Below are 27,615 nucleotides of genomic sequence, written 5' to 3'. Positions count from 1 at the left end.
CAGATCACAGGAAGTTTAATAATCAGCTGAACTGGAATGAAACATTTTGAGTTTAAATATTAAGGCCGGCAAAGTTGAAAAGTTGACAAAATTAACAATTGTTTAATGCTGTATTACTGAGGGTGTGGGAGGACATCCTCTATTCATAACCATCATTCATCGCAAGACCTAAGCGGTACCTATCTAATCTTTGTTTTTTTCCTGTTGGCTCCTTTCCAGCATTTGCTACATTCTCTAAACATCGTAATGTTTTGACTGAACTGACTAATCAAAGAATATGAAACAAATGTATGTATCAGAAGGAGGAATGAAAATGGTATATTTGATGAAAATAGTGATGTATAAACACAATTTACACAGAGAGTTGAAAGAAAATTATGTCTTATAAATCGAGTTCTCATCGTGACTTGACTGCAATAAGATGGGCAATGTGGCAAAAATATATTACGACACATCACAACTTGATACGCATCATAGTATTTAGCTTTTCTAAGGTTTGTGAACTAAGTGCCACATTACAGCACATGAATACAATGATTTCTTTAATTCAATGATTGCAAAATTTAACTATTGATAAACAAAACTGGTAAAAAAAAAATAAAATAAAATAAGATGTTTTAATGGGCTAACATCAAGTCAGCAACACTAATGTCTAAAACTATCCAGACACCCCTTCTAATTAGTAAATTCAGTTAGTAAACTTGAATAAGTGAGTACTTTATGGTCCATCCATTAGTGACAAAGGCGTTCAACCGCGCACACACAGCTTGTATAACCGCCATAGAAAAGCTTTACCAATAGAATGGGGCACTCTGGAGCAGCCACATATGAGCCTAAGATCACCATATCATGATACTGTCCTTCTCTAGACCGCATGGTAAGTTGCCATGACTGTGCAGTTATTTAAATGTTGTGTTTTGAGTAAAACAACAGCTGCTTTAATGATTAATATGACCTTAGGTCTTCAGTGTTTTGGGGAAACTAGACTTGAGTCAAACCAAAAACTACGTTTCACTGTGTCATCAGAGCCACTTTAATCAATCAATAAAATCAATATACAACAGAAAAACACATCCTAATCAACTCAAGGCAACCCAAGTGCTTCAATTGTGCATATTAATATGAATATCAAACACTCTCTTAAAGAATTCCAAACATAAAGCTGAACTGATCCTCCTCCTCCTGAAACTCATCCCACAGAGCAAAACTCCACCCTTGACCTACATCATCTTCTTCTCCCATGAATAAATCTTTGTCCATCCGCAGCATCTCAAGCAGGTCATCTAGACTGTAGGATAGGAAATCACTGTTACCATAGGAACCACCTTTGTCATCGCAGACACTGCACCCCGGTTCTGGCTTTCCCTTCATCTTATCGCTGCACTGGTCCATGTGCGTCAGGTCATAGAGTCTCCGCCTCTCTTGGTCGGACAACACCTCATAGGCTGAGAAAGAAAAAAAAAGCAGGCCAATCATATTGGCTGCTACAAAGCCCAATTGAGCTTATTGGCAACTGCAACATTTAAAGGGAATTCCACCGAATTTTCTAAATTTCTGCATAATTCAATCACTGAGGGGAAAAAGTCATTCAAAGTGGTTTGACATAGAGAAACTTACTGACTGTGACTGTCTTTACAATGGTGGTGATCGGAACCAGAGGTCACGCAAATACAGCCATTTTATTTACTATTCAAAATGACCAGTGAATGTGCATGTGTCCTACGAGTTTTTATAGGCAATGTTGATAATGGCTAAACAGTGGTAAATTTGCCTTACAATGACCTGTTCATGAATGGATTTCAAAAAAACCTGTTGTACAACAAGGCATCAGGCATTTGCTGTGAAGAATCCAAACCCTCACTGGGGAGGAAGCTTTAACAGAAATGACATGCTTCTGACATTTGGTACCTACCACCACGGTTGTGAACAATTCTGACTGTGTAAATTTCTCTAGAATGAAGCATTTCATATCAAACCACTCCAAATGACTTTGTGTACATCTTACGCATTTTATTATTTTGAAATTTTAAAAAATCTGTGAAGTTCCACTGTAATACCCTTCTGTTTCTTGTTCATAAAATTGAGTAAACTGTTAAAACTTTTTTTTAAGATTCACAGATGAATTAACACAGTGGTACAAATTCGTTGTATATATTTAGGGAAAGTCAGTGAACCTGTTTAAAGGGGTCAGTGTGTGAATTAATGTGCATAAAATTAAAGGGAAAAATCTACAAACGGATGTAACATAATTGTTACTTAAGCATGACTGAGCATGTTCTCACTTAAGAGGGACTGTGTGTGGTGTGTATACACCTTGTGCAAGCTGGGTGAAGATCTGTTGTGCATCTGGGCTGCGATTTCTGTCAGGGTGGAATTTGAGGGCCAGCTGACGAAACGCTTTCTTTATGTCTTTCTCTGTAGCAGCACAAGGAACTCCTAACACTGAATAAAAATCACTCACACACTCAGTAACACATGCACACAGCAGCAGGACACACACATGCACTGCCAGTGCCATCGTCTGTCTGCTATGCCACAGAAATGAGCAAAAGCAAAGTCACCACATACACACACCAAAATACACAAAGTAAAATTACACCTCCTAGAAATGTGCAAGCAATACACATCATAAAAGGTGGTGGTTGCACTTTCATGATAAAAATGATAACTGTGGGTAATTCACAAAGCAGAACTTTTCAGAGAATAGAATCAGTGTAAAGGCTGCAGGAATGTTTCTGACCTCTGATTCCACTGACATAATATTAAGACAACGTACGAGACAATGGGCCTGATTCACCAATATCTTCCTAATTGTTTTTCTTAAATTTGTTTATGAGAAAGATCCTAAGAACAAATCCCAATTAAGAAAACATTGGTGAATGTCAGAAACTTTATCAAAACTGTGTAAGTGGGTTTTAAGAATGAATTTCTTTTTAAGATTGGTAAAGCATAAGACAATGTCTAATTCTGTTTGACAGTATTTTAAAGTACAATCCAGCCAAAATGAAAAACTGAATAATCACTACACCTGTTGTAAATATGCTTACTCATATCCTACAGCAGTGTCGTTGTAGTCTTTAGAGTGAGGTATTCTAGTTTAAAGACTTCTGATGATGCATCTTGAAAGCAAAAGGAACTTTTGAAAAAGCTGCTTTGGGTTGGTTTTTCGGGGAGAATTGATTTTATTTATTTTTTCGCAAGACGGTGATTGAAAAAGGAAAGGCAAATAACTATTGTTACTGCTAGGAAGCCGAATACCTTATTGCAGCTGTATAACTGTAGTAACTGTATTCAAAGCGCCATTACAATGAAGAAAATTGATTATTTAAACATCAAAAATGATGGACAACAAAGTAGCTAACTTTAGAAATGTCTCTTTAGTCCATTTTATTCTACATGAAATTAGAATCACTTTTTTTCTTCCTGATTTTGTTTGATGAATCCAATAAAAGCCAATTCAACCTTGGTTACTTTTATTAGCATATAGCACAGTGGCTAAGTTAGCAGTCAGAATTGGCGGACACCACAGGAATATACAATGGCTGTACGAGGTATTTGAATAATGCATGCTGGGTATTGTAGTGAGAGAACACTGCAGCAAGAAAACATAAAAATGATATAAAATCATCAGCTCTATCAAAGTTATGAGGTTGGGAGATATAATACTCAAACAAATAAGATATTGAACTGTATGCTTTTCATTGCGCAGGGCATTAAGCAGTAAAGCAGTATTGGTAGCTGATTACTTAATGAAGAGCTACAAATCAGAACAATGACACACACACTTTTCAGCAACCTCACATATTCCGTCCTATGTCCTTATTTATAAAGGTAAAACGGAAACGCAAAGAAAGTGAAGCATGTTCGTTTCACTGACTGCAATGTTTTTTTTTTAACTTAGCACACAACTCAAGCACACAACTTACACATAACTACGCTACACTTAAAGAGATTTTTCTCAGAAAACTACGACCACAACATGGTGAAAGTGCTTTCGACCCAGTGTCGATAAATGCAGGCTTAATATGATATTTTAGGAGCATTATTTAGTACTACCTTTGCAAACGCTCCATGTTCTCACCTCTACAGCACAACTCCGACCTCCGGCCACCAGACGGCGCTGCGTTTTTCACGAAGTAATTACCCGCTGCTCGATTCCAACTCCGGCGCAACTCGTTGGGCTTTGGACTGTAAACAGACGGCGATGGCTGCTGAGAGGGGCGGAGGCGACAACAACATCCACGACGACATGGGCAACCAGCTGCAGCTCGTACCTGGTGAGTGGGCTGGAACCGCACTTCTGAGATACGGAGACACTGCAGGCTGTAAAACAGAGCTGCTCAAACTCACAGCCGCAGTTTTACTCCTCATAAACGCTGCTGAGGCCACAGCTGCCTGACTGGGTGGCCATCGAGCGGTCAGACATGACAGCTACCAGGTTTGGACTAATGAGCCACAAATAACCAAGAATGTGTGTTCACACTGTGTCTCTGCCCCTCCGGTCTGCTCCTGCTGGAGGAAGTAGACTCGTAGAATCGTGCGCTTTAGTTGGCGAATAAGAGTGCAAAACCTGACACTGACTCGGCAGAAAAGTGAAAATGAAAGCCAAGTCATAACTCTCTCCCTCTCTCTCTCTTTCTCTCTCTATCTATCTCTCTCTCTCTCTCTCTGTGTGTTTCTCTCGTTTTTCTCTCGCTCTGTATGTCTCTCTCTGCATCTCTTTCTATCACTCGCTCTCTGTCTCTCCCTATGTCTATGTCTGTCTTGTTTGTCGCTGTCTCGCTGTCTGTGTCTCTCTCTGCCTATCCATCTCTCGCTCACTCCTCTCTCTCTCTCTCTGTATGTCTATCTATCTCTCTCACTCTGTATGTCTGTCTCTTTCTGCATGCCTGTGTCTCTCACTGTGTTTATGTATGTCTATCTCTCTCACTGTCTGTCTCTCTCTCTCGCTCTGTCGGTGTCTCTACCACTCTATGTGTCTCTCACTGTGTCTGTGTCTCTCTCGCTCTGTATGTGTCTTACACTGTGTCTGTGTCGCATTCTCTGTCTGTCTTTCACTGTATCTGTATCACTTTCTCTGTGTCTCTCTCTTGCTCTGTCTGTGTCTCTTGCTTTCTGTCTGTCTCTTTCTTGCTTTATGTCTTTCTCTCTTGCTTTATGTCTGTCTCTTTCTGTTTGTCTCTCTCTCTCTCTCTTGCTTAATATATTTGTCTCTCTTTCTTTCTCTCTCCCTCTCTCTCTCTAGAAAATGAGGAAGAGGAGGAAGATGATATGGAAACTGAGGATCGTGATAGTGAGGATGCAGAAAAACCGAGCATTATCAACTTTGACCCCAGCCTGCCAACTTCACATGCTGTGAGTGTCAGTTAAATCATCAGACTTGGCAAACATGTAGAAACTTATGAAATGAGATTTTGTATACAGGGCTTCATGTAACGTATGTGATGTTTTCATGGTTCAGAATGGATGCTGTAAGGATGTACCTGTGAAAATAATAAGAATGTAAGACTATTTATGTGCGTGCGTGTGTGTATTAGTACCTGGGTTCAGACATGGAGGAGTTCCATGGCCGTACTCTTCACGATGAAGACAGTGTGCAGAATCTGCCTGTTCTCCCTCATGCTGCTCTCATACTTATACCGGGCCAGACGCTCCCGCTGCAGCTGTTCAGACCGCAAGAGGTCAGCATGTTCCGCAACCTGGTCAGCCACGACCGCACATTCGCCGTTCTTGCACACAGGTAAGCCCATCAATGTGGCTTACAAAGTGATAAAGGGCTTAAACTCAACACTGTAGTCAGTGACTACGTTGCAGAATGATGCTTAAATACAGTTTATGAAAATTATGTTACATAAGGTTTATTTCTTGTCAGTTGTCTGGGGTGCTCAATGCCATCAAGCAGCCAGGCTTTTACTTTTACACATAGAAGCATATTCAGCTCTTTCATTCCACAGTGGTAAAAGACCTTTGTGGTTGCATGTGCTCTAATCCAATTCTTGACATCAGTGCTTAATTTCTTCTCTGCTAATAAGAGTGTAGTGGTGTCTGTACTCATAGATCTCGTTCATTTAATCTTGAATTCAGAATCTGCAAAGCCAAAATAGGGTAATTCAGTTTGTAGTTAGGAATTGCATATTAAATTTAGACTCCTGACATGTCATTTTGATCTCTTGAAACATACTGTCATGATCTGTGGTTCATGTCAAAAACAAAGGGTATTTGTGCTAAACAAGTCAGGCCATTTTCACATATGCACTACTTCACTACTGTCTTTTGCTAGATAGCCCCATTGTATGAATGTGACCTGGTTCTACAGTCACATTCATGCTATAGGAAAGAACATAAAAGTAATGTAAATGTGCCTTTGTTCAGAGGATACTGTATGCCTGTACATCATTTCTGTAATAAAATAATACATACTGTGTACACAAATGTTAAAATAGTTTTGGGATTTTGTTTTTATTGGGATTGCACTGTTTGGGGTTAAATGACTGCGAAGGATTAAAGAAACCTCTAAAATCAGAATTTCTCTGCAGTCCTGATGCGAGTGGAGGAGAGCTGAAGGCAGAGTTTGGGACAACAGCAGAGATCTACGCCTTTCGTGAAGAGCAGGAGTACGGCATTGAAACGGTGAAAATCAAAGCTATTGGACGGCAGCGCTTCAGAGTGCATGACATTCGCACACAAGCAGATGGGTGAGATATCAACACTGCACAACACAATATCATATGGTTCATTAAATAGATGCATTTATTTATTTATTTATTTTTTTAGAATTCGTCAGGCAAAAGTACAGATTTTGCCTGAGAGGATTTTACTCGACCCTCTGAGTGCACTTCAGCTCTTGTCCCGTGTACACACACATGCTTCACCTACCAAGCACACACAACCACAAAGCCAAGTGCAGCGCTGCCAGAACTACAGACGGGTAACTAACATATAAACATGCTGATCACAGAACACACATAGGGCATGCTATCATATTTACTGTTTGTTATGCATTCTCTCTCCGTCTATCTCTCAGAGAAAGTTGTATCCTGCTAGTATGACACCATGGCCTCCCTGGGTTTATGCTCTCTATGACTCTGTGAGTTTCATAAGGTTACAGTTCTCCACATATGTACATCCACATTCACCCTTTATTTATTTAATTTCTAGTCAAAATGGCCATTAAGTGCAAGTTATTTATTTTTCAAGAGATATTTCTGAGGATAAGATAAGCTACTTGCATATGGAAGGGGAAAGTCAAATGAAATTAATTGAAAATGGGACTCCTAACAACCATGCAGAACCGGGTAGACCACCAAAACTATCACCATCAGATTATCAGTACTTAAAGCTTTCATCTTTAAGAGTTCAGAGAAAGTCAAGCTTCACTCTGAAAGAATGTGTCTTTGTCAAGATACTTCTACTGAAAATAGGAAAAACAGAGAGGCTGCTGGTGATCTCAGAACAAAAGACTGACCACCCCAGAGTTCAGACCTCAACATCACTGAATGTGTTTGGGATTATTTGGATTGTGAGAAACAGAAAATTTCCAACTTCAAAGACTGAACTTTAGAGCTGTAGAAAAATATCCCTGCAGATTTAAATGATAAACTGAAAGCAAGTCTCTTAGAAAGAATTGAAGCTGTAATAAAGGCAAATGTGTGAATAAATCACACTTACTGGCTGTTTTGACAGGAAACTAAATACCAGAGTCTTTGCCCTTTGCACAGTACTGCACACATTCACATCACTGCATGCACTTAATGGATGTTCTATTCATAATGATGTGTTACAGGAGACTCTAATGAGTAGAGTAAAGAGACAGCTTCATGAATGGGATGAGAACCTCAAAGATGAATCTCTGCCTACAAACGCTATAGGTACATATGACAATATAAACACACTTCTACTGGACTACACATCACCCATGAACAGCAGATCCCATGCACACATACAGTTACATCTGATGTCCACAAAAAGTACAAACAAAAGCACCTTTTCTCTGAGTCTGTGCCTCTCTCCATAGATTTTTCATACAGGGTGGCTGCATGTTTGCCAATAGATGATGCTCTTAGACTGCAGCTGCTTAGGATTGGCAGTGCCATACAGAGACTGCGCTGTGAGCTGGACATCATGGACAGGGTATGTGTCTGAGAGAGACTGGGCTTTGTGGGGTTTGTTTGAGAAACACTGGAGATAAAGGGCAAAAATATCAAACCTATTGATTTTGTTGGAATCATTTTCAGTTAGTAGTTCAATGCTGTTGTGTTTTGTCTGTTGTCACAGTGCACATCTCTGTGCTGCAAACAGTGCCAGGACACAGAGATCACAACCAAGAATGAAATCTTCAGGTAAGACTCATAAGACCTTCATAAAAAAGCGAAGAAATGAGAAAAAAAAACAGGTATATCATGAGCTACATGCTTTGATACAGATTAAAAATCCAAAACTGAAAGACATTGTGTGCTCAAGAGTGATTGAGATTGATGAAGAAAAGCCTGTGTTCAGTAACCTTTTTGGTGGCTTTTATGCATGAGCACAAAGAATATATTTGCCAAATATGGAACAGTTTGCAAAATAATTCTCTGAGATCTTTATCACCTTACTGTTGTGAGTTTTCACTAGGGATGGATGATGAGGCAAAAATATATAACAATATTTCAAGACATTTTCACGATACACAATATGCGTCATGATATAGTGTTTTTCTAAGGTTTAGTTAGTTGGAACAGACCTAAAAAGAACCAGTAATGCCACGTTTGACAAATACTATACAAACTATGAATACAGTGATTTTTATTCAACATTTTACATACTGAACTGCACTATATCCAATTAAACAGGGCTAATTATGCTCTCTTTAATGAAACATGCAGTACATCAGGGTAATTTAAGTACTGAAGATATCCATGATATGCTCAGAAAAGCATAATGTGACTTTATCATAATAATTGTAAGTATGTTTACTTTTGCCATTAACTGAAATGATTTTGGCTGCAGTTTGAACTGTACCCCAGTGCACACATCATTTGTTCTCTCTGTCTCTCTCTCTCTTTGTAGTCTGTCTCTGTATGGGCCAATGGCGGCTTATGTGAATCCACATGGTTATGTTCATGAGACACTGACTGTCTACAAGGCTAGCAACCTCAATTTGATTGGACGACCTTCTACTCTGCATAGCTGGTTTCCAGGGTGAGGATTTGTGTGTGCATGCTTTTAAGATTATTGAATGTGTGTTTATTGTTGAAACATGCTTCAATTTCTACTGTAGTCTAGTAGAGCTAGTAGATGTTTTACTAGCTAGAATACATCAAACTTAGGACATTTACAGTCTTAGGCTTTTGTCACACCATTTATTTGCTAAAGTCTGCACCAGAGCTTGTGTTTTTGTAACATTTTATATTTTTCTTTTTGTCTAGTTGGTTTCATGCTGCAGTGGCTAAAGTGCATCAAATAATGAATGTGGGTGTTTGTTTATTAGGTTAGAAATTTTGCAGAGACACAAGGACTGTTACTTTTACATTACATTTGCCCACATGAAGATAGAAAAATGGAAAATAGCCAGATCAAACACATTGCTTTGCTGTTATTTTGTTGCTCATCTGCCATTATTGGCAGTAGTTTGTGCTCCAAGAATGATATGAGCATCTGTGAAGAGTCAATAATCGGCAGATTATGCAGCTGGTACAGTGCTGACACACTGCAAAAAGAAGTGAAAAGCATTCACTGTACAAGTGTGTTCCCACCAGCAGTGAACTGAACTCACTTGGAACTGGAGCACAACCAACCTGTGATTTTTGGCAGCCCACATTTCAGCAACCCGAATATGGGTGGAGTGTTCGCATCTGTTACTGATAAAACTAAAGAAAAGTTTGATTGGTCCGCACCAAACAAAGTAGGTGTGGCACAGTTAGCACCTAGTATGAGGACTGATCATACAGTCAAAGCTTGAAATTAAATTGTAAAATTGGTGAAAGCTGGCACATTATGAAATAATGCAATTTATGGTCCCATTGTTTTAAGTTAAAACAACATGTCTGATTCCCAGTGAGGTTTGCCTGTTTTCCTGACTTAATTATGCCTCTTTTCTTTTTGCATCTTGTTTAGGTATGCATGGACGATTGCTCAGTGTCGGACGTGTGGTTCTCACATGGGCTGGAAGTTCTCTGCGGTGAAGAAGGATCTGAGTCCCCCGCGCTTCTGGGGTCTGACTCGTTCTGCTCTCTTACCCACAATCCCCCAGGGCGAGGAGGGTGTGGAGGGCTCGCGCCTGCTCTGCCTGTGACCTCAGCATGACCTGCACCTTTTCAGCTCGCAGCACATAAAACATCTATCACTTCAGTCCTCCACCCCAAAACATCACTCTCCAAATCAGAAAGAAAGAAACATGTTGAGAGACAGAGAGAAATAGCTTCGACTAGGGCAAAAAGGGGACAGAGAGACAAAAATGTGTATGAGGAGTAAAGGAGAGGAGAAAAACAGACTGCTTTGTAAATTAGTTTCCCTTGCAGAATCAAACAAGATGGACTCCATGAGGCACTTCTCAGTTTAAATCTATTGCTTTTACAATCTGAACATGTTCCTCTCATTGTTTTTGCTGTTGTAACAGATGCTGCTGCGCTCTGTCTAGCAGACTGGAGCGTAGTATGGATGATGACATACACTTCGCTCACAATAACTTTGTTAACTTGGCAATGCCTCATGTTTGTGTATGCATATGATGAAAGGGTCATCACATTGTGTTTCTTAGTATTATGTTAATATAAACAGGCCTTCTGTGAGGAGGAAGGACTATTTGACTATTATTGTCCAAAGAAAGATGACTTCGGTAAGATTAATAAACAGCGAGGGGACACCGTGCAACATGCTCCTGGACGCCACAGTAACTACTGATGGGGATGGACATCTGGTGACTTAGAAAGTAACAGAGTTACTCTTACTTATCATTGTAAAGTCATATCAGGGGCAAAATCCTGCTTACTGTATTTTTGTATTTATATGTTGCCCCCTTTTCCCTATCTCTTGTCAATGACAATGTTTTTGGATGTATGTGTGTTGAAGCACTGAAAGGATTTTGTTAGCAGGCTTATTATTAGAGAGGTCTGCATGTAGACTGCAGCATTTTTTGGGGAAACTTCTATTATAATGCAGAATTTCATTACATGCAGTACACAGATAGACTTCACATACAAACATCCTGCGCGTACTGCAGCAGTCTCATATCCATAATGATAAACCTAGATACACAAAATGCACTCAACAGGCCACTCACTTACATATCTGTATCATAATGTTCAAATGATTCATTATTCAAGGGATTCAGGATTCAAAAGGATGTTCAGTTCTACTAACTGCGCTAATAAAATCATTTTTGGAATGTCCATTTGTATTAAGCATACTTATTATGGTGATGCACTTAGTACTTGGACTTATAATGTGATTTGGAAAAGAGTATAATGAGAAGGACTCCAAGCTAAACTGGTAAGCAAGCTGTCTATACTGAAAGCTGACTGATGATGAGAACTTGTCAATTATACATCCATTCACATTTCTAAGCAGAAATTTAAAGGGCCCACGTAACGGAAAAACAAATTTATAAAACGAAAAAAAGATTGCTATAGTATGTAAATATAGTTAAAATTTCAAAACATACTGCTAACTCACCAGTCCTTATGGTCTATACACAGACACTCATGAAAACCAGCGTATCTACAGCAGTGCTTTTCACTGTGCATTTATAAGGAGTGTTTCAGCCTGAACTGTTGTTTTGGCACAATAAACGTCTTAAAAGCACAGCAACAACAACAACTTGATAAATTCTGAGGGATAAAAAGCTTGGAAAATTTAAAAAATTTGTTAAAATTAATTATGACGTATATAAACACACAAACTTCATAAGAGGACCTCATGAAAAAAAAGTAAAATACGAAATACAAGAAAATATAGAAAAAGGCCCCTTGGCACCGTACGAATCTTTATATATATATATAGAGAGAGAGAGAGAGAGAGAGAGAGAGAGAGAGAGAGAGAGAGAGAGAGAGAGAGAGAGAGAGAGAGACCACCAGAGGGAGACGCTGAGCACGGCGACCCTATTCTTCTTCAGCTTTGATTACGTCATCAAAACAAACTTCAGGCACGTACTAAACGTAAACAGTCTGTATTTCAGACTCTTTTAAATCGCTAGAATTGTTTGGTTTTTATTTTCGTTGTACATTTATAGTTGTTTTACTTTTGTGTCACTCTGGCGTAATAAACGAACCTTCTTTTTGGTGTAAGTAAATAGTTTGTATACTTTGTTAGCGGTTACTGAGTTCCGTCTCTTGGCCAGCTGGCTGGCCTGCTGTTGGTCAGATAACGTTCAGGCAGGCAGGTATCGGAGTGGAGGTACACCATGCCCCAGCCTCAGGAGCCCGGAGGGAGGCAGCAGCCGCTTCCGCTGGTCCGCTCGTTGATCAGTCGCCTCCAGGCCCGTGTGGTGTTCTGTAACCGGACTCCTCGAACCGTGAAGCTCGTATGGATCAACTTTAACGGAGAGCCGCAGTCCTACGGAGACCTGCAGCCGCTGACGGGGAGGACGGTCACTACTTATGTGGGTGAGTCTGTCTGTCTATCTATCTGTCTCTCCTCCCTACATTATCTGATACCGCACAGAACCAGTTCAGTCTGTACTACACAGCTAGCTAAAACGGCAAAGGCCTTGGCTTGGCACACATTCCAGATCTCTCAAACTGCCACTTCGATCCATAATAACCATAATTTATACATTTTTACAAATGTTATGTATCTGCATTGACAGATAAGTACATAGAAAAGATATCGGCTTCGCCCCACAATTCCTATATCTGTGCATCCCTAACTATTATGGCTATTCTATAAAATAGTACTAGTATAGTGGTTCTATATAGAACCATGAACATATATATTTTTAAAAAATGGTTCTATATAGCACCATATTGGGTCCTTCTATTGTTATGATGTCAAGCTTGTAAAAATATGAGAACCCTTTTTGGTGCTATAGAGAACCATTTTCAAAAGTTTCTATGTAGAATTATAGACAAAAAATTCTCCGTTAATCTGAAGAACCATTTCACCATGCAACAAACCAAGCATGCAAATGGTTCTTTGATTTTTCGTGGTTCTATGTAGAACCATTCTTTACTAAAGAATCCTTGAAGAGCCTTCCTTTTTAAGAGTGTACCAGTGAAAATATTTGTGTACTACGTAGTTAATTTTGTTGCATCAAGAGAGACACAGCTGAGGGTTTTAAAGGTGGACACGTCTGTTTGGTGATTTCAACGTGTTTTACAAGGGTAATGATGTTAAAAAGTAATAGACTAAGACTGCATATTAATGACCATCTCTCTGTTTATATCTGACAGGGCATCCCTGGATGTTTCGTGATTCTGAGTCTGATGATCCCCTGTTGGTGAATAATAAGGAGATGTACTTACCCAGTGCATTGGAAAATGGCCAGGTGTCATTGGCCAACATCACATTACCTGGTACGCTACCTCAGATTGTCTGTGATAAAGTGTATGGCATTGACTTTTGTTTGTTTTAGCTGGGGCAAATATACAACTTGTAGTTTTGTTGGTTTGTCTATAAGATGCAATGAGGCTGTTTACACTTTGCATCAACATGTGATTCTGGTGATCACCTCATGTTCACCTGCATGAAAATCCAGGTGCACACACCCATTGTGTGTGGAAAAACTCCAGCAGGAAAACTTGTACCAGCACAACACACACTAACACACCACCACCAGTCGGTGTCACAGCAGTAAGGCGAATGATCCACCACCCAAATAATACCTGCTCCATGGTGGTTCTGTGGGGATCCTGACCATTGAAGAACAGGGTGAAAGGAGGCTAACAAAGTAGGCAGAGAAACAGATGGACTACAGTCTGTAAATGTAGAGCTACAAAGTGCACCTATATTTTGAGTAAAGCTGATAAAACGGACAATAAGGGCAGAAACAAGGAGGTGGTTTTATTGAAGTGGCAGAAGTCAGTGTACATAAGTGGAAATGTGTCAGTCTGAAGTGCTGAATAGCAGGTGAGAGGATAAACAAGGAAATCCAAGATGGAAGACACCCGAGACTGGAATTATCACCAAAGTGCATTCTTGCATTCTGGGTTGATTAATGTGTCCCAGATAAGCTTGTCAATTCGTATCATACAGTTGTATGCAAAAGTTTGGAAAAAATTACTGTTTATATGCTGAAATTAATATATTAAGAAAAAATAAAACGTAAAATGCAATAGTTATGGCATGTTTTATATTTTATGTGGCATGTTAAACTCATCAAATGAATAGAAACTGTGCACTAAAATTTGAAGAAAAGTGTCACATTTGAGTTTGTTTCATACAAAGAATATGTTAACTTATTTATTTATTTATTTTTGTGCATATGACTGTAAAAGTGGGGAAAAGTAAGTGGAACTAAAATGGAAGCAATGTATGTGCTGATGTGCTTTTTACCTGGGAAAGTAAAATCAGATCTCATCTGATGCATTTTAGTGAAAAGTGTAAATTAAGTACATGCAGATGTGATTCAGACAGGAAGCACATGTAAATGCAAGGTGTTAACAGCCTCCATGTGACTTCTGCCTTGAGTTATGGTATTTTAAGGTTCTTTGACAGACTGTGAGGACAGTCCATGTTTCACTGTGTGTGTTTGTGTGGCAGTGTTTTCCCTGCGAGAGCGCTGTCTGCAGGTGGTGAGGAAGCTGGTGCGTAGTGAAGATTTCCCTCGCTTAGAAATTGCTCGCACTCTACAAGATGAACTTGCTCAGAAACCCAGCATCCATGCTGACCTGCAACGCATCAGCCGGCGAGTGGAGCAAAAACTACTGGAGAACAGAGAAGCGCAAAACACGTGAATTTGTATAGAGTCAAAGGCAACCTTTATTACTGTGCCTATACATGTATTCAGAACACATGCTGTCCTAGAAGATGGCATTGTTTTACTGAATAAAATGGACAGTTTAAAATTTTAATTAAAGCTCAGTGTAACTATGCAGTTTCACATTCTGCCCATTGTAAAGCATCTGTGTACTTGTCTTTGCAGAGCACCCATTTTCACTTGCCTTTGGACACACATCATTGTTCCTCTTGCTGCTCTGTTTATATCCCACCAGTTTATGTAAACAAATATTTTAAATATGTTAAGTCCATGATTAAAGCCAGCAACAGGCCAGGTAGTTTGCTTGAATGGAGGCAGCTATGTGATAATAGTGGATAGTACACCTTTGTAATACACAACTGTTGTACTTTAGAAACTTCACTAAGTAAGTGATTATATTTACTTGTAACCAATAAAACAGCTTTATTTTGGAATTTGTCTTTTTACTGAGTGAAAGTGGCAGAATGTTTATTCATTCATTCATATGTTTATGCTCATACTAAGGATATGCTCTTTAGGCCACTTAGAACAAAACGCTGATTCAGTGCTATTGTTCATGGACATTTCCTGACAAAATATTAATTACGACTTGATAAATCGAAACGAGAAAAAAATAATAGTGTAAAAATGAGTCTTTTAGTGTTTTCTCTGCTTGTGAGGTTGTGCCGCTCACACGTGGCCGCTGAGCGCAGAGCGGTGCGGCCCGGTCTGGAAGCTCTGGAGAGAACCAGGCCTGCAGAGGTGAAGGTTCGGGCCGGTTCGACCAGACAACTGATACAACAATGTTGAATGCCTTTGCAAATTCTTCGTTATTTGTGGCTAATCATATTGCGAACCATATAAGAGAAAGGGTCGATCAAGATCGATAACATACTGTGGTCTCTGTAACCTCTGAGTGTCATCGGTTTAGTCCGATAAGAGGTCATCGTGGTTTGGAAGGGCGGCTGTCGGGCACTTAGCACAGCGGCCAGGTAACCGACCTCAACGAGCTAGCGGAGTTTACCAACAGCTCAGCAGCATTATTACTGTTTTACTGTAGCTGTTTCTTCACTAACGGGCGGTTATGTGCACAAGTAAAAGCCTTATACAAACGTTTGTTTTAATATACAAGCATAAGTGGTTTAACTAAGCTGCAAGTTAATGTGTGGACTTAATCCATCACTGCCTACACAGCTAGGTTAGCTAACGTTAGCGATAATTAGCTAGCTAACGGTGGAAAAGTAACCCAGTACGTTAACCTGGATAGCTAGCTAGTTCATGTAAATGTTAAAGTTGCAGAAATAGGTATTTCTTGAGTATTTTTTTAAAAAAGCAGTATTTTTAGTGTTCAATTGGTTGTTCTTTGTATTTCATTATTATTATTTATGTTGAATTCCTCGACCCTCGCACCGGTCGAGTCCATTTTTATGGCAGGGTCTAAAGTAAATCATTGACGTTGGACCTTCCTGCTTGCATAATCCTTGATTCATGTTTTTGTCCATGTTGTGTGTGCAATTAATGACTTTCACAGGAAAAGTAAAATGTAATCCTTAGGGCTCGTTTCCTGGACATTAAGCCTAGTCTTAAACTAACTTTACACTGCTGTGCCAGTGGTGAATCACCATTGGAAATTCTTTTCAGTGCAGGTTTAGTTTTAGGAAACTGGCCCATGGTATTTACAGTTCTGTTTACAGCTGCACTAAGTCCTGTTTTGTGCCTGTTGTGCTGGCACAGAGAGTGTACAGTGTACCTGTAGGGTGGACAGGCAACAGGAGCTGCATCTGCATAAAGCAAAGAGGTTTGGCAATAGTTCATAGAACTAGTTTCTAAATAAATTTATTTTAAAAGAAAATTTAAAAATGGTCTGTGTGCATGCCAAATGTGATTGCCAGTACTTTTTGCTGCTGAAAAAAAGAGTTACTGGGATGTGGCATGAAATAAATTTGTGTTGAAATGAAAATTTTGCCTAAATAGATTTGAATGTGAATTTTGAATTTGAATGGGATTTTTTTCTTTTTCTTCCATGCAGCTAATATCATAGAAATTATCCCTACAATTGCTAGGAAGCCCTGTGTAATAATAATTTCTGTCTGAATTGGGCATATGTTTAAGTCTGCCAGTTATCACAGTGGAAGCATATTGAATTTGTGTGTTGATATTGATATGTTTCTCACAAAAACCTCATTCTCCATTTCTTAGCCCCAGCATAATGAATAGAGAAAGGCGAAAGGTGAAGTTTGGTTGGCTACGTACGGCATTCAGCTCACCTAGGAAGTTCCAGAAGAATAATGTAGGCTTGCCTCGGCCCACGCTCTGGGAGGATCCTGGGTCTGATGAATCAAGTGAAGACTGTTCCTCCAGCCTGAACATGTCTACTGGGTCAGTTGATCTAGGAGAGCTAGAAGGCATAAAGCTCAGCACACCTAAAGGAAGACAGGCAACACCTTCAAAGAAAGAGTGTACTCCAAAAGCATGCTCCTTATCCAGTGGTCCTCGCAAACTGTTTCAAAAACAAGCTATGACTGCTGAGGTAAGTGGTTTGTACTTATATTGAGCTGTGTGAGCCTAATTTTGTAATAACCACTTTTCCCTCAACTTGAATAAAGCACCAAAAGCTTTCATAGAAGCATTGTACCTCATGCAAAACATTACGTATCATATCAGTAGACAGTGACTTGTGTGAGTTATTTGTGTGTGTATATGTTCAGGAAGATGCACCGTCAGCACAGCGGTCCCCAGTTGGCCCCCCAGCAACCCCTCCAAGTATGAAGCGCAAGGACAGAACTCCAGAGGAGGGGTCAAAGGCTATTTACCTCAGAGCACTTACTGAGGCTATCGTGTCTGGTGACCGGAAGGCCCCTTCGACCGAGGACAGTGTCCAAAGGCTCTTGGGAAGGAAATGCATCGCTGGCACACATGCACAGGCGGAGTCAGAGGAAAATACTTACCCTAGATGCTCATTCAGTGACGAGACATCATCTGTGTCACTCGAGACGGGAGACCACCGTCCCACCCCAGTTGTCTTCATAGACTCAGATGAAGAAGAGAAAGTGGTGAAAACAGACACTCGGGTAAGCAGAAGAAGAACAGAAAAATTAGGAAATGAGAGACATGAAAATATGATGATGTAGCTGTCTAAAGTTATGTCTTGTTGTCGGTAGATTTTGAGTTAAAATTCAAGAGAGCATAACTGATCCTTGGTTAATTAGATGCCGTGTTGTGGAGTATTTGAAATGAATACAAAATCATGTACACTATTGTTATTGGCTTTTAACATCAACGTGAACTGGAAATCATATCAAATGCAGATGACGTTTTAGAGGTGACAATTGTAGCTTCATTTTAGTCTGAGATTACTGGAGAACAAGAAACATGCTTAATGTGATCAGGAACATGAACTAACAAGGTGAAAAAGGTAAAATATGATTTCAGGTTGACTTCAAAGCATTTTAAATGTGGCACAAATGGTCCATTGTGTCTGTATTAATTTGTCAAACTTCAAAAGACTTACATATTGTTATGCATATCATAAATATGTAATTCAAGTATGAGTATAATCACATCAGTCTTTTTCCATATTGCCCATATTTACTGTTAAAAATTCAAATATTAGTGTGTTGGTTCTTTTGAATATTTGGGTGGCCCTGGCACTAATCCACTTACTGTGATTTTTATGTGTGGTTTATCTCACTCTGCAGAGTGTCATTCTGAAAGGTGATGAATCTCCTGATTGGTCAGATGTTGAGGACCCTGTTGAGGTAGAGAACTTCTCACAGGATGAGTCTCTGGATCTGCATACCCAGCGAAAGGTAGAGTGCAAGCAAGAGAGCGAAATAGAAGGTGCTGAAAGCCTACCTCCTTTGAAATATGTGCCTAACCCACCTCCAGCATTCATGCTGCCCCCACAATCCACATTTAGTATGCCATGGATTAATGTGACCCCGTACCACACCTCCTCCACTCCTACAAGTACAGAGACCTCAAGGCAACCCTCACAGCCTTGGAGAGAGTTTCTTCTGTCGTCAGGACAAACCCTCCAAGACCCTCCAGTAACACCTGATTCCTCAACCTCCAGAACTGTATGTCCGCCTAAAAGTTCACTTGTGGCCTTGGGACGGGGTGTTAGATTACAGCAGCCAATCAGACAGGCTTCTATATCTCCAGACCCGTATGCCCTGCCCATCTGGGCTGCCAGAACTAAAACTCTTTCCCCACTCCCAAAGGGACTGTGTGAATTCTCTCCTGTAATGAGACACAGATTCTCAGACGTGCACACGCTCTCTGCTTCAAGAACATCACTTACTAATGATTGCGCCACCCGTAGGATGTCATTGGGCTCAGAGCCTCTCTGGTTGTCAGACATTGACCACTCAAAGGCAAGCACTATGGGATTTGTTGACACCCATTGTCACCTGGATATGCTGTATGCAAAGTTGGGCTTCCAGGGAAGTTTCCAGAGCTTTCGGAATGAATATGCTAGCAGTTTCCCTGTGGAATTTGGCGGGTGCATAGCCGACTTCTGCAACCCTAGGATTACGCAGAGGGAAGCTATCTGGGAGCGGCTTCTGGGAGAGGAATTAGTATGGGGTGCCTTTGGGTGCCACCCACACTTCGCCAAGGAGTATAACACCACTCATGAGCAAAGCATCATGGGAGCCATGCGCCACCCAAAGACCATTGCCTTCGGAGAAATAGGGCTGGATTACTCGCATAAGAATTCTACAGACTCAAGCAAACAGAAAGAGGTATAAAAACACTAAGACAGGTTTTTTAGAAGGGTTTTGGTAATATTCGTTTCAAGAGAACTATTGTCTTAACTAAAGAACTCTTGAAGAACCATCTTTTTTTAAGTGTGCAGTGTACATGCATTTGTGTGCAGGTGTTTGAGCGGCAGCTGCGATTGGCTGTGTCTCTAGGAAAGCCTTTGGTCATACACTGCCGTGATGCTGATGATGATTTGCTGGAAATCATGAAGAAGTTTGTTCCCCGAGACTACAAGATACACAGGTTTGTTTTCATAGAAACACCTTGTGTACACTTGTGTATAAGCTACAGGAATTCTCTAATGTTTTGTGTTTGTTTGTCTATGAGACAGACACTGTTTCACCAACAGTTACTCTGTGATCGAGCCATTCCTGAGTGAGTTCTCCAATTTGTGCGTGGGGTTTACCGCTCTGATAACATACCCTCACGCTGTAGAGGCCCGTGATGCAGTGAGGAAAATCCCACTCAACCGCATCCTAATGGAGACTGACGCACCATACTTCCTGCCTAGACAGGTGTTTGTTTGTGTTCTTATGTTTTTGGTCATTCTCTCACATATTTGAGGGTGTAAACTAACAAATGTTTCCCTCCAAGGAGTGTGAAACCAGGAAACATGTTTTCACACAGCTAGCCGTGCAGCCTTATTTTAGGTGCTTGAACCTCATGCAGAGTTCTAACTATATTAGCATCACTAACATAACATTACAACCGATACAATCTCCCTTTAGCATAACATGTTCGGTGTTATAAAAAATGACAACAGCATTTGTCTGTCAAAATTATGACAAAGTCAAATTTCTCTTCCATGTTTATCAAGCAAACGGCAAAATGACCACATTCCACCCATTTACATTTCATTGGCGGAGGAGGGGGTTGCCACTCTGCCAGATTTACCTGAAAACTATCATAGCCAGAGATGAAAACCCTCTAATTGCTTTACAGATGTTGTTCACCTCCACTGAGAGCCAAATTGTTCCCATGGCTGTATCATGCTGGTTGTGGTTTCTCTTTCCACCTGATGTACTGCTAAATCAGGACTAGGAAATTTTTTAATGTCTCTGGAAATAACTTAGAAATACTATGCAGCAGTGGTTTAGTGACAGCTTACAGCTACACACATCACAGAACATGTTAGATTTCATTCCAACACCACAGACAAATGTGAGTCTTTACCCTCTAAACATGTAATTTGATCATCATTTAGCAGGAACTGAGCCTGTACTGTGGTATGTGGGACTGACTGGATCTGTAGCCTGCTCTCTAAGCTAATGTTAGGTTAGCTAGTAGACTAAAGATCCAAATGCCACTGAACAAATGTAATATCACCGTTCTGTCCCTCTGACATTAGATGCTTGACTTGCATTCCCTAAGATTTGAAGTCATTCATTTAAACTTGTGTTAGTGTAGCTTTAATAAAAGACCTGTTCTGTATTGAGCAGAACTGTTATTGTGTTAGCTAAGCTAATGCTAACTAGCTCCTCTCTCCTAGTTAGCAGCATCATTTAATATTTACCGTCTGTCGTGAGATACTGTAGATGTCAAGACTTTTTTTGAATGATGGATTGAATGTTATGCACTGTATTTACTTATTTAGCAAACAATACTGATGCATTTTAACACTGTTTTTACACTTTTTGTAAAACGCTAGTACTGCTGTATACTGCAGTATTATTTGTAGACGCTTTGAACGAGTAAAAAAAAGTATACAGCCCAACCCTAATAAAATTGAGTAGAAAGATAAGAATAGTTTTGTGTAAACAGAAGGTTGTGAGTTGAGACTGGAATAGTGCATTCTAAAGTTTCAGGGCCATGGCACTGAAACCATAGAGCAGGGTTGAGGAACTAAAGACCAGAGTCCAGCTTGCTAATTTCCCTGCTTTAACACACCAGCTACACCTGGCAATTACCTGATAAGTTGAATCAGGTGTGTTTGATCAGGAAATCACCAAATGCTACAGTAATCTGGGCCTCTAGGGTTACGTTCCTATGCCTGCCATGGAGGAAAGCCTGGTGTGTGGTACATAGGTACAATACTGCCGGAGCATTTTTAGGTGTGAAGCACCTCATGGACCTGGCTTATAACTCACTCACTCCCTTATGTTTACCATGCTGAAGATTGTCTATAAGCATTTTTTTAATCCACTCAAGTAGCGTTTAGTGTTTCATAAGAGCAGTGCTTTGGGTCGGCGACACTGTGTCCGTGTTTTATTTATGTATTTATTTTAATGTTCCTGGTCATTGTGTTTGGTTGAAATTTGTTTGTGTAAACGCTTCATTGTTGTCACTCTCTAGGTGTCCAAGGCAATGTGTAGGTTTGCTCACCCTGGGATGGGCATACACACTTTGCGTGAGATCAGCCTGCTGAAGGGAGAGCTCCTCTCCACAGTGTTCCAAACCGTCCGCCAGAACACCACATACATCTACAGCCTGTGACCACAGCAGCCATGCATTCGTGGCCTGAAGGCTGTTACCGCGGAGTCTACTGATCATATCCTAACGCCCATCAACCAGCGCGCGTGTGTGTGTATGAGAACCATGGTAATCTCTCCAAATCTGTATGCTAAACTAATAGGTAATGTGTACGTGTGTGCCAAATAGGTTTCTTTATGAGAAGGAAAATCTGTTAAAAGTATTGTTTTATTTCCGTATTACCGTCAGTTTGTTTTAACTTTAAAATGGTTCTGTTAAAATCCTTTATAGATATTATTCTACCTTTTGATAATATGTGAATTCTTGCACTTGTATGGTTCTATACATGTGATAGTGTTGTGTATGTTTCCAAAACATAAAATACCAGATTTCCTTTCTTTTCCAATAAAATTGTCCTGAAGGTGATGTATATAGTGTGCATATTTGTTACATGTAATGTTACAGCAATTACATTTTGTTCATATTTAAATTAATTTTAAATTTTTTCCACCAAGAAAAAAACCACATCATAAAGACTTCAATGTCACTGCAAAAGTCAGTAATAAAGTAAAATAAAAATATTTAAAAAAATATAGATATATTAAAACATAGAAACAAATAAGCATTTAAGAACAGTTGTTGGTGTATCTTTTAGAAGCTGTGAGATGTTGATGGTGTCAATTTCACAAGGGCACGTAGGGTAGTCATGTACAGTAAATGTGAGGAATGTTGAAGGTTAACCTGAAAACTAAAGCACACTTCTTAGATGAAGGAAAATTAATATTTTGATTAATAAAAAAAAAATTCACAGTAACCTAACTGTTCAGTGAATACTGTTTAAAGTACATTCTAAACAACAAGTCAGAGAATTTATCCCAGATGGTAATATTTCCGTGTAGATTTAACAACAACACAGAAAGTGAAGAAAGATATGACATTTAAATAAGAATTGATTTGTTTGGATGTATTCTGTGTAAGTACAATGGAGCGACACTACATGGCTGAAACTATGTTGCTCCCTCCATAGTTATTGGGTTTAACTAGAGATGAACAGCCACATTTTGGAAAATTCTTCAAAAAAGTTTTAAGCACCTATCTGAATAAATAAGCTACGGCAGCATAACATAGTTTAGAAAAAGGACAAATCTCTATTTCATCTCATCTCTATTTATTAATTTACCAAATCTACAGATCAGCAAGCTAGCTTCCACAATAGCGTGTTAAATTGGCCAGCTACATTCTCAGAGAGAAAGGTAGGAAACTGTCACTGGGGCACCCCTCTTGTAACTGGGGTAGTACACTCATAGGCACATCTCAGTACCTTTCGTCAGTGAACAAAGTTGTACTATAATTAAATATTATTTTCTAAGTTGTATTGACTGCACACACCCCGTCTCGTCTCCAGGCTTTTTTAATTTTATTGTTGTTTTAAAACATTAGGTTATGAAAAGGTACAAATATGTATTTTTCACCTGGAAGAACGTATTTATGGTACACAATAGGACCTTAAAACATTTATATTGTTTCTACCTTGATGAACGAAAAATATACCTGCACAGAACCTTTATTTCTAACAGTGTAGCTAAAATAATGTTTGTTTCCAATTGAGACTGATGTATAATCTGTGTGTTTGAATAATATGTGTAGGACCTTGCAGCTTGTCAAAGAGAGAGGAGAGAGCACTGCTTGCCTTCAGTACCTTTGCTTGGTCTGTGCCTGTTGTAAGTGGATGGATATAGTGTTTGTTATACTGGCTCTGTGCTTAATACAAACTATGAAGAGGCAGATCTAGTGTGTGCCAATTTGACCAAATAACCATTTTGTGAGATACTTAACACGCTGATGTATTTGACATTTCTGGCTGTTGCTACTCTAAAAGTGCATTATAAACATTTTGGTGCCATTAGGACCATGTGTGTGTTGTGCTGGACCATGCCCCCAGACCCCCCTAGTACAGTCTTAGCCCCCTATCAATGAACCTTTAGTGACGGCCCTGGGTTGTGAAGACATTTTCTGATGCCTGAGATATTGTCATCATTGCATGGTGGAGAGGTACATGCACTATATTGTAAGGCAAAATAGTACCCAAAGAAAACTTTTCTTTAGAGTTACCTCTGTTTTACCATTATTTACATTGCATATAAAAACTTAAAAGACACATGTATGTTCACTTATTGTTTTGGATAGTAATAAAATGGCCACATTTGTGGTGTAGACATTGTGACACCTGGTTCCTACAGTGGTCACCACCACTGTAAAGAAATCAGATTACGTTTCTCTACAAAAAACCATAAACCATTTCTCATCAGACCATGAAAAACTTTGCATGAGTTTGTTTACATCCCAGCGATTGAATCAGTGGAATTCCGCTTTAATTTCTAATCACAAACAACTTTGGGGAAAAAAAACACAGACACAACGCTTAGAGAGCTCCTCAAATTAGAATTTTATTCATTTTTTAACAATCAACTGAGTTAATAAATGATCACTCGTTGATGCATTTTCTGACAGTAACTTGTAGGAGTTGGAGTCCTTTCAAGATCTGGTAGTTTGGTCACTCTGAAACAAATGAGGGAAAAAAAGATTTTTCTAGTTTTGTTTCAGAATTAGTGTTTACGACAGAAGAAATCACAACTAGAACAAACCTAAAGGGGGCATATCACCCAGGACATTCAGCAGAATCTTCTGTAGCATCGGGCCATACTCTTCATATTCGTCCTCACTCAGAGACACACCCAGCTGAAAAGGTGTGCTCATCTAAGATAGGCATGGAAAAAGAGTAAAAAAGTCATTTAAATGGAGTCCCTTAGCATAATGTGTCATAAATATCCTGATGCACCTTTTCTTAACTGTAGTTCTGAATGGTAAAACTTTGTTTTCCCTTACAGAAATACATTTAATTTACTTTAGAGCATTTTTAAGTATACTAATTGCATTAAGTGCATGTTACATAGTGTACTGGAAGTATACTGAAAGTTTACTACTTTTATTACTATTATCCCTACTAGTTCTAGTTCTGTTCTTGCTTTGGGCTACAATGGGAAAAAATTGTAAGGTTACTTTTGAAAAGTTTGAAATTATTTTTCAGATTAGTACAGTGCATATACTTACTAAGTATATTAATTATTATTAATAATAATTATTAATTATTAATGACATGCTGAGTTATATACTTTACTTCAATTTAAAATATTTGGGAAGAAATACTTTCTTTGACTTAGAAAATCAGCAAAACATGAAATTCGACTTTTGCATGCAACTGTATATCATGGTTTGGCATGTAGCATGTTTGATATACATACCATGAAATGGTTATCCTCCAAAGGAAGAGGAATCTCTAGCTCTGCTGCAGCCCTCCGTCCCAGTCGGGGTGGCTTTCGGTCTCCACGACCCTAAAATACACACTTACTGGCTAAAACATCTCATCATCTCTAAAACACAGCTAGAAAGCTACACACGAAACAAGATATATTCCTATTATGCCGTTACGCACACACTTTTAAACAATCAAAAACACACAAACAAACAAGAAGAGTTTTGTCATACATGTGCCTTATGTACCTCACCTGTGGTTTCTGGGTGGGGCTGAGGAAGCTGGAGCCACACATAACACATTCAGCCCACAGGGACAGAGCAAAGAGGAGCAATATCGCATGACCTGCGCGATTTGGGCATGGCATCCTGAGCAGGCTCTTGATATCTCCTGAAACCAAGCAGCTAACCTCCAGTGAAAAGTGACAACAAAATGCGTACAGCAGTTTTGGAACGATCAGTCTGCGGTAGCTGGCTATGAGTATAATCCAATGACTGTTGAAAGTCATACATCCATATATAAATATGTATACATGTATGTATGAGTTTAAACATTTTTAAGAGTATAAAACTATGTATTTCAGTGGCCAGGATCACCACAGCAAGTATTATTTGGGTGTTGAATCATTCTCAGCACTGCAGTGACACTGACATGGTGGTGGTGTGTTAATAGTATATATATATATATATGTGTGTGTGTGTGTGTGTGTGTGTGTGTGTGTGTGTGTGTACCCAATATGTTAAATTAAAAAAAAATTTAAAACGTAAATAAATGAATAATATTTGTGCATTAAAATCTACTTTTTTCAGAATGTGTATTTATTTTTATTTAGAAAACCAATAAAACATGTCATTTGACCAACATTTGTATACACATAAAACTAGTCTTGTTTCATTGATGTACATTAAAGTTAAAAAGTTTTTTCCTTCTCCTATGAAATTACCATTTTGGAAATACAAAGTTTTGTTCACGTTAGTGGCCACACTCTAAAACACAGGTGGCTGTATACGTACGCAACAAAGCACCTCTCTACAGGTGGTATGTTTTAGTATGTGTACCATGTGGATGTGTGTCTTACCTGGTCAAGCGAAGAACGAGATGGTGGTATCAGCAATTCACTCTACACAGGGCTTCAGTCTTAAATAGGCTGCTGCTTATCAGGACTCATAAGAGAGACGACTGTAAAAACAAACACAGTGGAATGTCCCTGTCCCTTAATGTGGTGAATATTTTTGACACTAATAGTGTTTTTTAAATATTTGTATGTGTGTGTATGTGTATTATAAAGATAAGAGATACTGGTCATTTAGAGAGTGCACACTGCAATTCCACATTCACGTTAGCAATAGATATGAGGTAGTCGGTGAAGTGAATGGAAAGTTTTTCTTCCTGAACCACTGTGTAACGGACGTGATAATTAGAGTGACATAGTTCTGCTGCTGATAATCTCCCAGAATTAAACATACAAACTCAACACTTAATGGATGCATACAGTAGTCTTTATTACATAGCTGCTTTATTTGTTTTGAATAGCGCTGTGCCTGAACTATGAACATGTTTTAGCCTCTTACAAACACAGGTCATACCATTGTTTGAGTGGGTGTTAGCTGAAGATGAGCATTGTGCTGAAATCTGGGGCTTGCAGGCTTGTTATTAGGGCTGCTTTATTGCATTCATCTTAGATCATCATCCAGTCATAGATGTACATAATATTTATCATTCTGTATCTAGATCATGTATTTCATAAATTATCTTTAAATACACCAAAACACATTAAGCAGTGTGAGAAATGTTTACAGGGCCCAAATAATAAAAAACGAATTTCCTCATTTTTTTTGAAGTAAGAGTTTGATGTAGTATGTAAACATTGTAATGTTTCAAATGTACAGTTTACTCCCCAGTTCATGTATGGACATTAAGCTGCAAAGACAGCATACATTGAATTCACTTTTTTATGATATCACCAAACCCAATACATGTGCATATGTCTGTTTATTTAGCTTATAGCCCACCTAATCACAGTGTTTCAGCCCAGACTATGTTTTAGATTGAGGCACAATACAGGGCAGCTAATAACTAATCATGGCCCAATTTCCCAAAGGCATTTTAATGTTCAGATCATCTTAACTGGTACAGAGAGTTCAGTGTGATGCTTATTTTACACTTTCAGAAAAAGGTACTATACTATCACGTTTAAGGTGGAACGGAAAATTCACATAACAAGCTGGCTAACAAGACTCTTCAGCCTCATTATTAC

The 27,615-nt window shown here is 39.2% G+C and overlaps 5 protein-coding genes across 10 annotated transcripts; 3 read left to right on the top strand and 2 right to left on the bottom strand.

Moving 5' to 3' along the window:
- Positions 1-599: 599 nt before the first annotated feature.
- Positions 600-4,170, bottom strand: zgc:152986 (uncharacterized protein LOC101884054 homolog). 2 transcript variants are annotated; one of them, XM_036570879.1, is made up of 3 exons: positions 4,082-4,170; positions 2,314-2,528; positions 600-1,445 (listed from the first exon to the last, which is right to left on the bottom strand). In XM_036570879.1, exons 2-3 carry the CDS (start codon positions 2,516-2,518, stop codon positions 1,141-1,143), a joined length of 510 nt encoding a protein of 169 aa, XP_036426772.1. In that variant the 5' UTR covers positions 2,519-2,528; positions 4,082-4,170; the 3' UTR covers positions 600-1,140. The 2 variants fall into 2 exon arrangements, with proteins under 2 accessions (XP_036426772.1, XP_036426771.1); XM_036570878.1 differs by having other exon boundaries at positions 2,314-2,525; positions 4,082-4,101.
- On the top strand, positions 4,153-11,369 carry crbn (cereblon). The gene is made up of 11 exons (XM_036570868.1): positions 4,153-4,277; positions 5,246-5,355; positions 5,538-5,740; positions 6,537-6,695; positions 6,775-6,928; positions 7,025-7,087; positions 7,784-7,868; positions 8,015-8,130; positions 8,275-8,339; positions 9,049-9,180; positions 10,096-11,369. The coding sequence occupies exons 1-11, from the start codon at positions 4,205-4,207 to the stop codon at positions 10,271-10,273; spliced, it is 1,338 nt and encodes a 445-aa protein (XP_036426761.1). The 5' UTR covers positions 4,153-4,204; the 3' UTR covers positions 10,274-11,369.
- A 732-nt stretch (positions 11,370-12,101) lies between these two features.
- On the top strand, positions 12,102-15,327 carry vhl (von Hippel-Lindau tumor suppressor). The gene is made up of 3 exons (XM_036570877.1): positions 12,102-12,581; positions 13,368-13,490; positions 14,677-15,327. The coding sequence occupies exons 1-3, from the start codon at positions 12,380-12,382 to the stop codon at positions 14,868-14,870; spliced, it is 519 nt and encodes a 172-aa protein (XP_036426770.1). The 5' UTR covers positions 12,102-12,379; the 3' UTR covers positions 14,871-15,327.
- A 174-nt stretch (positions 15,328-15,501) lies between these two features.
- tatdn2 (TatD DNase domain containing 2) lies at positions 15,502-22,304 on the top strand. Of its 2 annotated transcripts, XM_036570859.1 has the most exons (7): positions 15,502-16,670; positions 17,072-17,402; positions 17,581-17,943; positions 18,571-19,617; positions 19,752-19,879; positions 19,968-20,151; positions 21,929-22,304. In XM_036570859.1, the coding sequence occupies exons 2-7, from the start codon at positions 17,082-17,084 to the stop codon at positions 22,067-22,069; spliced, it is 2,184 nt and encodes a 727-aa protein (XP_036426752.1). In that variant the 5' UTR covers positions 15,502-16,670; positions 17,072-17,081; the 3' UTR covers positions 22,070-22,304. The 2 variants fall into 2 exon arrangements, with proteins under 2 accessions (XP_036426752.1, XP_036426751.1); XM_036570858.1 differs by lacking the exon at positions 15,502-16,670 and having other exon boundaries at positions 16,731-17,402.
- Positions 22,305-24,467: 2,163 nt separating this feature from the next.
- On the bottom strand, positions 24,468-26,527 carry ghrl (ghrelin/obestatin prepropeptide). 4 transcript variants are annotated; one of them, XM_036570885.1, is made up of 5 exons: positions 26,437-26,527; positions 25,612-25,748; positions 25,348-25,437; positions 24,691-24,802; positions 24,468-24,604 (listed from the first exon to the last, which is right to left on the bottom strand). In XM_036570885.1, exons 2-5 carry the CDS (start codon positions 25,723-25,725, stop codon positions 24,600-24,602), a joined length of 321 nt encoding a protein of 106 aa, XP_036426778.1. In that variant the 5' UTR covers positions 25,726-25,748; positions 26,437-26,527; the 3' UTR covers positions 24,468-24,599. The 4 variants fall into 4 exon arrangements, with proteins under 4 accessions (XP_036426778.1, XP_036426779.1, XP_036426780.1 ...); XM_036570886.1 differs by having other exon boundaries at positions 25,612-25,767; positions 26,437-26,493; XM_036570887.1 differs by having other exon boundaries at positions 25,612-25,762; positions 26,437-26,487.
- Positions 26,528-27,615: the final 1,088 nt, after the last annotated feature.

This window comes from Colossoma macropomum, unplaced genomic scaffold (genome assembly GCF_904425465.1).
Source record: "Colossoma macropomum unplaced genomic scaffold, Colossoma_macropomum, whole genome shotgun sequence".
Lineage (NCBI taxonomy): Eukaryota > Metazoa > Chordata > Actinopteri > Characiformes > Serrasalmidae > Colossoma > Colossoma macropomum.
This window is presented reverse-complemented; position numbering and strand designations above follow the sequence as displayed.

What these genes read in the sequence shown, in the direction of transcription:
- crbn (XM_036570868.1), top strand. Translation starts at nt 4,205, where the DNA reads ATGGCTGCTGAGAGGGGCGGAGGCGACAACAACATCCACGACGACATG. An exon ending in TTCGCCGTTCTTGCACACAG is followed by an intron (nt 5,741 to 6,536) that starts GTAAGCCCATCA and finishes ATTTCTCTGCAG; the next exon opens with TCCTGATGCGAGTGGAGGAG. An exon ending in TTTATGCTCTCTATGACTCT is followed by an intron (nt 7,088 to 7,783) that starts GTGAGTTTCATA and finishes GATGTGTTACAG; the next exon opens with GAGACTCTAATGAGTAGAGT.
- zgc:152986 (XM_036570879.1), bottom strand. Translation starts at nt 2,518, where the DNA reads ATGGCACTGGCAGTGCATGTGTGTGTCCTGCTGCTGTGTGCATGTGTT. An exon ending in CTTCACCCAGCTTGCACAAG is followed by an intron (nt 1,446 to 2,313) that starts GTGTATACACAC and finishes TTTCTTTCTCAG; the next exon opens with CCTATGAGGTGTTGTCCGAC.
- ghrl (XM_036570885.1), bottom strand. Translation starts at nt 25,725, where the DNA reads ATGCCATGCCCAAATCGCGCAGGTCATGCGATATTGCTCCTCTTTGCT. An exon ending in GCCCCACCCAGAAACCACAG is followed by an intron (nt 25,438 to 25,611) that starts GTGAGGTACATA and finishes TGTGTATTTTAG; the next exon opens with GGTCGTGGAGACCGAAAGCC. An exon ending in TGGAGGATAACCATTTCATG is followed by an intron (nt 24,803 to 25,347) that starts GTATGTATATCA and finishes TGCCTATCTTAG; the next exon opens with ATGAGCACACCTTTTCAGCT.
- vhl (XM_036570877.1), top strand. Translation starts at nt 12,380, where the DNA reads ATGCCCCAGCCTCAGGAGCCCGGAGGGAGGCAGCAGCCGCTTCCGCTG. An exon ending in GACGGTCACTACTTATGTGG is followed by an intron (nt 12,582 to 13,367) that starts GTGAGTCTGTCT and finishes TATATCTGACAG; the next exon opens with GGCATCCCTGGATGTTTCGT. An exon ending in GGCCAACATCACATTACCTG is followed by an intron (nt 13,491 to 14,676) that starts GTACGCTACCTC and finishes TTTGTGTGGCAG; the next exon opens with TGTTTTCCCTGCGAGAGCGC.
- tatdn2 (XM_036570859.1), top strand. Translation starts at nt 17,082, where the DNA reads ATGAATAGAGAAAGGCGAAAGGTGAAGTTTGGTTGGCTACGTACGGCA. An exon ending in AACAAGCTATGACTGCTGAG is followed by an intron (nt 17,403 to 17,580) that starts GTAAGTGGTTTG and finishes GTATATGTTCAG; the next exon opens with GAAGATGCACCGTCAGCACA. An exon ending in TGGTGAAAACAGACACTCGG is followed by an intron (nt 17,944 to 18,570) that starts GTAAGCAGAAGA and finishes CTCACTCTGCAG; the next exon opens with AGTGTCATTCTGAAAGGTGA.